This window comes from Berghia stephanieae, chromosome 8 (genome assembly GCF_034508935.2).
Source record: "Berghia stephanieae isolate SIO BIC M18660-M18661 chromosome 8, UCSD_Bste_1.3, whole genome shotgun sequence".
Lineage (NCBI taxonomy): Eukaryota > Metazoa > Mollusca > Gastropoda > Nudibranchia > Aeolidiidae > Berghia > Berghia stephanieae.
In genome coordinates, this window is record NC_088367.1 from 25008514 (window position 1) to 25018513 (window position 10000).

At 34.7% G+C, this 10000-nt stretch overlaps 1 protein-coding gene across 8 annotated transcripts in view; it reads right to left on the bottom strand.

The window, feature by feature from the left end:
• LOC144978426 (uncharacterized) overlaps positions 1-10000 on the bottom strand; it is a 49290-nt gene that overhangs the window by 28113 nt on the left and 11177 nt on the right. For 5 of the 8 annotated variants that reach the window (XM_078924462.1, XM_078924463.1, XM_078924461.1 and 2 more), the window contains exons 4-5: positions 8178-8225; positions 1619-1717 (exon numbers count right to left, since the gene is read on the bottom strand). The exons of 2 other annotated variants lie outside the window; for them this stretch is intronic. In XM_078924462.1, the coding sequence (XP_078780588.1) occupies positions 1619-1717; positions 8178-8225 (147 nt within the window). The remainder of the gene's footprint in view (positions 1-1618; positions 1718-8177; positions 8226-10000) is intronic. One more of the 8 variants, XM_078924464.1, reaches the window with a different exon arrangement.

Here is a 10000-nt window from a genome sequence, read left to right on the forward strand (position 1 = left end):
GCTTTGTCTGGTGCTGTTTCATATACACTTTTCATATGATGATTATTATTATTATCATAGGATTGTTTTTCATACTGATATTTGATAAGAATCTTTGTCAATGCTTACAACACATTGAGGTCATTTCAGCACCAATAAAAAAGGAAGATAATGGGATAGTCAAAAAGTTTTAGATTCAGAAATGAAAGCACACGAGAAAAGGTAAGACAAATGGCATAAGGCTCAAATAAGAAACAGATGTAGATTCCAAGAGCACACTATCAGTGTACGTTATTTGAGATCACCTAAAAGTCTCACTCAGACACAAGCACATGTCCCCATTAAGAGGAATAAACTAAAATGCTTACAAACCAATATATATTTATAAAAAACAAAAAATGTAACTACACAACCGAGACATGTTTTAAAAGGAAAAAAACATCATATCCCAAAACTATAACTAGATATTTTGTCTACTTCCCTCCCAGTCAAGGATTATTTTTTCGTGACGAAAACGCGAGGGCGTAGAATAATATCATTAATTAAGCAGTAAGAAAATGTTAGCCATTTCCTTAACTCACTCCATCCTAGAGATCTTTGCTAATTTTAAAATTTGTATAAAATTTATTAAAAATGAGCATGTACATAAAGTTTTATTCACATATCATTAACATGTAAAAATTCAAAAACATTAGCTTTGAAACTTCGCCTATAATTTATCTCCGAAAAATGTAATAAATAGGCATGGTGTAAAAGTAACCCGAGTAAACTACGGATATAGTCGGTGTTAGGGTTGAGTGAGTTAAATCTACGCCTACGTGATCTCTTTCTTTCTCTCCGCAACCCAATTTTAGAATTCGCCTTTTATTTGTGACGGCCGCTAATTTAGACGAGGCCATGAGTAATGTTATATTTCCGGTGACCGAATATAGAGTCTGAGAAACATGGTCGGATCAGCAGAGAACCTATAATATAGGTACTCTGAAAGAACGGTATTAGAGAAGTCCTCAGATGGTATGAAACACTGTAATTATTTATATCCCATGTAAACGTCCCTAGCGGATTTTATATATTATGTATTGAGCTGAAGTAGGGAGGAGGAGGAGGAGGAGGAGGAGGAGGAGGAGGAGGAGGAGGAGGAGGAGGAGGAGGAGGAGCAGAAGGAGAAGAAGAAGAAGAAGAAGAAGAAGAAGAAGAAGAAGAAGAAGAAGAAGAAGAAGAAGAAGAAGAAGAAGAAAAAGAAGAAGAAGAAGAAGAAGAAGAAGATGATGATGATGATGATGATGATGATGATGATGATGATGATGATGATGACGATGATGTGGTGATGATGATGATGATGATGATGATGATGATAATGATGATGATGATAATGATGATGATAATGAATATGAGGAATATGACGTCGACGACGACGTTGACAAATAAGAAAGAAATTAACAACATGAATGTGTCAAGAAACTCAACTAAATCTAAATCTCAATAAATTGGTGCAACGGTTCGAGAACGTCTATAAAATCGCATTGGGGGTTAGGGGGGGGGGGGGGGGGGGGTGGGCTTCAATCTCCAAAACTAAATTATCCAAGAGAGCATCTAAATTCACCAATGGGATAACTTCAAGTGCAGCCATGTGACTTACTGGCCTTGCTCCCCACCCAACTTCTCCTGATCAGCTTGCTCCGAGGAATCTTCCTGCTGCTCGGAGGAATCTTCCTGGTGCTTCTCCTCCGATTCTTCGCTAAATAAAGAAACCCATGGCCGTTGGTAGTGGTTTAGCACGGATATCTACTGCATGTGTTTAATTAAATTATCATGGGATATACAATAATATAACAGCTTCAAAAACAAACAAAATACCTAAACACGGAGCGTTTCGGGCTCAAAACCCTTCTTCAACCAACAACAAACAAACAAACAAACATGAAAACAATAAAAAACATAAATGTTACGGTGAATGACATAATCAGTCGGATGGAGAAAGGTTTGAACTGAAATATCGCTAAGTAAGTTAGAAGGTCAGATTTATTATAAAAAATGAGTTCTTGTCATAAATGATTTAATTAACCCTGTTCATACGTCTTTGGGAAATATCAAAGCTTAATTTCACTTCAAATTATTTTTTACAGCTATTCAAGTTGAAAAAGTATTAAATTTGAGAAAAATTGCTGGATACCGTTCCCACACGTCTGAACATAAATCACCCGATTACTTCAAATAAAGATTAAAATTCTCTGGGGAGCATATTATTTCAGAAAATGCAAAAATAAATAAATAAATAAATAACTGCAAATCCAAAATATTCTCCTTCCGACTGATTATGTCATGCACTGACACAAATATATACTAAAAAGCCAGATCGACGACAGAGAAATATTCGGCTCGTCCTCTTTGGTACCAAGATTTGTTTTCTATAGAGGACGTACCGAATATTTCTGTCTTCGATCTAAACCGACGTGAAAATATACAGGTCTGACATCCGAACACAAAGTATGGGCCGAAACGTCGTTTGTTTTGTGTTGTTCCCCATATTCATGAGTCAGATTTACTCCCTTTATCTTAATCTCTATTTTATTGACTCATTTAGGCACCTCTAGATATTGGCTATATAGTTCAACATTGTTGTAATGAACAATATTTTGAGTAATTTTTAAAAAATATTTTCATTACAACAATGAGCCAATAATAAAATGGGTTATCATACCTGCAAATAAGTGCACGTCGGGCCAAACGCAATCTTAATCTTAAACTACCGAAAATCAAAATTCCACATTTCTGATTATAATTTTATCTTTAAAATCCCTATTTTCACATCCGGTTTACCCCAACATTCCCCACACACCAAAATGCTCCAATACTTGGATTCCCTATAACTTACCTATAACAGATTTTTTAAAAAAATGCTTTTATATAGCGCAATATCCACTTAACGTGGTCAAAGCGCTTTACAAAGGGTCCCTGACCAACAGCAACACGTAACATATAGAATGTGACATGACGCCTGTTTGGCGATGTTACAATTATTTTTTTTTCGACAGAGACAACGCTTTTAACGGCGAGGTACTCATTTTACACCTGAGTACGGTGAGAGAACATGAGTAAAGAGCCTTTTCCAAGAACTCAACTACCTGGACCACCAAGTCATAGTGATAGCATCATCTAATTTTCAATCTTTATCTATTCCAACGAAAAATACTTCTTTCAATTTGTATTCATTTTGATCAATCTATATCATAGCATTTAGATAAATTGTACAGGATAAATGGGGCAACTCGTGTCTTTATTCTAATAAATGTGGAGTATTGTTTGGTCCAAGGTTCGAGTCCCGCTCTGAGAGGATATTGGTTGAGTCCTTGGAAAATGCTCTCTACTCACATTCTCTCATCGTACTCGGGTGTAATAATGATTACCTGGCCGTTCACAGGGTTGGCTTTGTCCGAAAAAATATTGTAATATCGCCTTACGGGTCCCATGTCTAGTCCTACATGTTTAGTGTTGCTGATGGCTATGGAACCCCTAGTAAAGCGCTTTGAGCACGGTTAGTAGATATTGCACTTTATAAAATCTCAAGATATTTTGAAATACATGTTTTTGATATCATTGGAAACCATCCACATTGAGTATGAAATCAAATCACATAAAATATCAGACGAAAACAGTAATAGCTATGCTTATAATACATCTTATTTCATTCATATTAACATAATATAACATATGGTATAGGGCGAAATAGGATAAAATCCCCTGAATGCCCCTTAATATTAATATTAATACTAGAAATGTATTGATTGAAAGCTTATAATAGTGATACACGTGGTATTAACCTGTTAAAATTACTCCTTAATAATTAAAAAAGACATGACAAACACATATTTCATTGTAGGAAATCTATTGGTAAAAGTCTATAATAACAAATAAAAGCATCCAATAAAGCAATTCTATTTTAAAAGGGTACATAACCTATGGTGCAGGGGATAACACTTCTGATAAATGATTGAAATCAAAACGATTATAATAGTATTTCATTTTTTTTTAAATAAGGGAAATTGGTCATGGTACAGTTCGACGTATCTGTATTTTCAGGTCTGATATCGCAAATTGTTTTGGGCCCATTGTTGTGATGGAAATACTCTCAAATCAACGCAAAACATTTTCCATAACAACAATGTTAATTAAAACGAGCCCATAATTACGTCCGGTTATCAGACCTGCAAATATGTGTTCGTCGGTTCAGTTGATTCCTGATTTGTCAACTTCTTCTAGCCAATTAAAAAAAAATTAATAAACAAATTCAATTTGTACGATAAAATCAACAAATATAAACATGATTATATTGGCTCGAAACTTAAAGTATTCATAAAATAAAGAGCTAATCAACCTAAACGACATTGACAGATAAGGAATCAACTGTAAATCCTTCTACTTGTGCACAAAGAAATCTGAACATACAAATCTACGTAATACTAAAACCTGATAAATTGTCACTTATTTGTAGTTGTGTTCAATGTTATATTTACGATGACATTGTAGTACAGGGGATCAAAGTCAAGCAATTACGAGTGAATATGAGTCTGTGTCAAAAGTCAAAAGGTCGTTTTCGTAACATTCACCACAAACATTTTCAAAAACGTGGTTATTTAGAAAACTAAGAAAAAAATTGTTTTCATCAGTTTCTATCATAGATAACATAGGTAAAATCATAGTTAACACGGAGACACAATACATCACAATACATACAACCATATACAAGCGGTCCTACTAATAGCCGTCCGGAGCCGTCCGTCATCTAAACATTCTAAAGCCATCCGGAGGCCCTTGAATGCTTTAGATGACCTCCGGACGGTTTTCCCTAGGCATCCGGACGGCTCGGGTGGCAATTAGTAGGACCTTATACAAGAACAGACACATATAACGCAGCGTTTTCGCACAAACAATAAATGACTGGAATTTCCTGCCACTAGGACATAACGAACGTTGAATGCTTGGGAACTTTCAAAACAGTTCTGAATGTATTTGCTCGTCAAAGTAATCTGTGACTGTTCCCTGTTTTTGATTGGACTGAGACTGAACATTTGCAGTGATGGGCCCATGGGGCCTTTTGCAAATACCAGCCATTGAAGATTGAATATTGAAGGTTAAATAATGAAAAATGAACCAAAATCTGACGATCTAGCACTAATAGAATAGTACAATACATCGTTTCTTAAGGAACTAACTTGTCCACACTTTTTCAACAATTTATAAAGCTGTAACTTAAAAAAACTCCCCAAAAAATGAGTTTTTATATAGAGCAATATCCACTAAACGTTCTCAAAGCTATTTACAAAGGGCCCCAACAGCAACGCGTAACATGAAGAACGACACATGATGCCTGTTAGGCGATATTGCAACTTTTTCTGACAGAGACAACGCTGTTAACGGCCAGGTACTAATTTTACACCTTAGTACGGTGAGAAAATGTCAGTAAAAGGTCTTTTCCAAGGACCCAACTATGCGCCGAGCGAGCTCGAACCCAGGACCTTCCAATCCGAAAGCGAATGTCATACCACAAGACCATACATAGTCGCATAATTCTGACGCTAGATCGTCAATCTTTTTTGGTTTATTTTTATCATTTTGCCTATAGAAACTGATGAAAACGACTTTTCCCTCGTTTTTTTTTTTCCAAATAACCTACTAGTATTGGGGCATTTTTTCTTTATGGAGAATGTTACGAAAGCGACCTTTTATATCATACATTACACCAGCTCCTTACGTCGACAATCAAAGAGTGTAACATTTTGCGGAGACTAAATTACTTTACATGCAGAAAAAATAATAATTTGTATATGTGGTTTTCTAACCAGGTTTTTTAACTTGAATTGCCGAGGCTATTAAAATTTAATCCTTCGTTACTTTGGTTTTTGCTCTCAATTGATGATATCTCAATTACATTGATTTTAAAGTTTCGATTGTCATATTCAGTTTTACACGGTAAATTTATAATGTAGGCTATACGCAGTTCTTCAGAATTATTAGGCTCATGGAGGCGCAGTTTATCTCGGTTTCTATAGTATGGAAAGACAATAGTAATTGCTTGCTATCCTTTGGATAATTAAGAAAGTAAGAGATTTTCTTTGGATGATTTGTGAGGTAGAATTTAAGGAATTCGACAGCTACTTAGACTGACTCCCTGTCGTTTTGATTCATCAAAGAATTTTTTTTACGTGAGCCTCATTTCTACATAGAAATATAACACTTCCAATCACGTGATTCCGAGTATTCAACGTGGGTCTCAATTCTCAATAACAATATTACATTCCATCACGTGATACCGAATACTCAACGTGAGTCTCATTTCTCCATAATCATATTACATTCAATCACGTGATACCGAGTATTCAACGTGAGTCTCGTTTCTCTATAATAATATTACATTCCATCACGTGATACCGAATACTCAACGTGGACCTTATTTCTACATAGAAATATAACACTTCCAATCACGTGATTCCGAGTATTCAATGTGACTCTCATTTCTCCATAATAATATTACATTCAATCACGTGATACCGAGTATTCAACGTGGGCCTCATTTCTACATAGTAATAGGATAACACTTATTCAGTCAAGTGATTCTGAGTATTCATTAATCATTGTAAACTACATATCATGGAGTAATCTATGACATTGCACCCATTCCATGTACCTACCTACATTGCTTGGTTCATATTATATTTCGTGAACAATGTAGGAAAAAAATAATCTAGACACTTAACATCTAATTCTTTACTTGCTTTTGAGGTACGAATTCATTTTTTTCCCTCCAAATAATCATTTGAAAAAAAAAGGAAAAGGAAAACAGAAACTCAGTGTGCTATTTTGTTTTTGTGTGGAAACCGATGCATACTTCTTTGCAGGTCTGATATCCCAAACTGTTATTGTCTCATTGCTGTAATGGAAATATCTACTCTCAAATTAACGCAAAATATTGTTCAGGACAACAATGTTAAATCAGGCCCATAATTTTGAGTTCGGTTATCAGACCTTCAAATATGTGTACCTAGGTGGAAAACGGTAATCGGGGAATTTAGTGACCAGTCGTCCCAAAACGGTGTTATGACCGGATAAACACGCACGGTGTAAAAAAAAAGTGATTTTCTAGTAGAAATGACAAGAAAATGACATTTACATTATTAGCATTTGAAGAAACTTTCTCTAATCTCTTCAATGGAATCTTAACCAGCTAGTTCTGTCTCATTCTCGAAAAACACGTGTTTAGAAATTTGGCCAGAAAACTGGTCCTTCAAATTATACCTATCGACCGATTTAAACGACCCTCATCTCGGCAAAAACATTCAAACCTGGGACTTCCGCGAATTCCCAGGTTTGAGAGTTTTTGCCAAAATGACAGTAATTTAAATCGATCGATATTTGAAGAAGCAGTTTTCTGGCCAAATTTTTTTAACACCTGTTTTTCCAGAGTATGGAAGTTAACTGGTTAAAACAAAACATACAACAACAACCCAAATGTCATATTTTGGTCTAGAAAATCAATTTTTAGCGTCAAATCCACCCGATAAAATACCGTTTTGAGACGGGGGTCACATTTGTGAGCAGTCGTACCAAAACGGTATTATGTCGGGCTAAACACGATGCTTAAAATTGCCTTTAAAATTTTAAGTTATGAAATTTGAGTTAAAATCAACGCCTTCTTTTTGAAATGTAAGTCTTATTTCCTCAACTTAAAAAGGAAGAAATTTTCTCATTCATTCGGATCACATTGTGCCTTCATAATCAATAATTTTCTGTAACTAGATCATTCCGACTTAATACATACCGTTTTAAGGCAGTGGGTCACATTTTGTCCAGAGGCACTTTTTTTCATCACTCAATTTGTTAACCAATTAACCGTTAAAATTGCTGATTTTTTCATCAATCAATTTATTATCCAATTAACCGTTAAAATTGCTGATCATTTCATATTAATATCATTACAAAGTCGATACATAATGTAATTGGTTTACAAATCAAGAGTGAGTTTTTAAAAAATGCGCTCCGTCAAGGAAAAAAAAAAAGACTAGACTATCTAGTGTTGTACAGACTACAGACTCATTCTAGAGTTTTTGGTGACATGCTAAAGGGAGTCGCTAAACTTGCATACTAGGTACTAAGCTAGACAGACAAGTCAACTAAAAATCTCCTTCATCTAGATGACTTACGCAGCTTCCGGTTCTGGTTGGGATTCTGTCGTCTGCTCCTCTTCTCCACTTTATTTTTTTTTTTTAGTTTATACCGACAAACGATGGTAAAAATGTTATCAAAATACATGGATATCATTAAGAATTGCTTGTGAGCTTATATAAAGTTATACTTATATTATGGATAATCGTTTCAAATGATACTCACTAATTCATGATATTTTAGGAACAGATAATCAATGCACGGAATTTGCCACTCTAAATCACATTAAATATTATTACATAACATGACATAACATAACATGACATAACATAACATAACATAACATAACATAACATAACATAACATAACATGACTTAACATAACATAACATAACATAACATAACATAACATAACATAACATAACATAACATAACATAACATAACATAACATAACATAACATAACATAACATAATACAATATTTATGATCAATCAATAATTTTATCAAGGTAACATTAAACATTTGAGTAAGAAAACATTACTGGTCATATTGAAATGTTTGATAATACAACTGTCGATCGACTCATAAACTATTCATAGAACATGCATTCTTTGTTTCGAACCTAATACTATTCCACAAGGGACTTACTGTAGCCGGCATTTTTGGGTTTTTTTTCTAACCTATTATCTAATTAACATTTTTTTTAATATAAAAAAATAACGATGACTTGTAATCGACGTCTACATATACGCAGGTCTGACCACTTACGGGCTAACTAATGTTAGTTTAACATTGTTGTAATGGACAATGTTTTGCGTCATTTCTTAAAGATCCCATTATAACAATGAACCCGTAAGGAATTCGTTATCGGACCTGAAAATAAGTACACGTCGTATGGAATGTAAGTTTTAGTTAATAAATGAATAAGTGACTTTCAAAACCTGCTAAATCTCATTCAGATAGAAAATGAGTTAACACTATCAAGCATTACTATTACTATTACTATTGGACGCTTCAGAATCACCAGAAAAATTCTGACATTTCAAGACATCCAGTGTATTGTTCTAAGAGGTAAAGAAGATAGGTATTGTCCAACGCACACTGACTTATCCTCAGGTCTGATACCCAAGATTGTTATTGTCCCATCGTTGTAATACGTGCGGCTATGTAGTCAAGTGGTATGACACTCGCTTTCGGACCGGAAGGTCTTGGGTTCGAGCCTCGCTCGGCGGATAGGTGAGCCCCTTTGAAAAGGCTCTTTACTCACTTTCTCTCACCGTACTCAGGTGTAAAATGAATACCTGGCCGTTAACAGCGTTGTCTCTGTCCGAAAAAAAGTATAATAGGCGTCATGTCCTGTCCTACATGTTAAGTGTTGATGCTAGCCAGGGACCCCTTGCAAAGCGCTTTGAGCACCTTTAGTGGATAATGCGCTATATAAATGCTCTAGTTTTGTTTTGATTTGTAATGGAAATACTCTCAAATCAACGTGAAATATTCCATCTCCATTACAACAATGTTAATAAAGAAACCATAGTTGCGTCAGGTTATCAGACCTGCAAATATTTTTACGTCGGTATTTTTCTCTTTAAATTATTACATAAATTACAAATATAGCACTTTTCTCTGCTGGATGATGAAAATGCAACTAAACAGCTTTTGAGAGTCACCTCATTAAATGCGAAGGAAAAAAAAAATTGAAAACAAATTATGTAAGAAAGGTTTTAAGACAATGTCTAAATATCCAGAACAAATTAAAACGAATTCAACATGGTGTCGTTATCGAGAACTCCGGAAGTTTCGTCATTATAATTGCATTTTCTGCCTTTGTTCATTAATAACACTCAAGTTTACATAATTC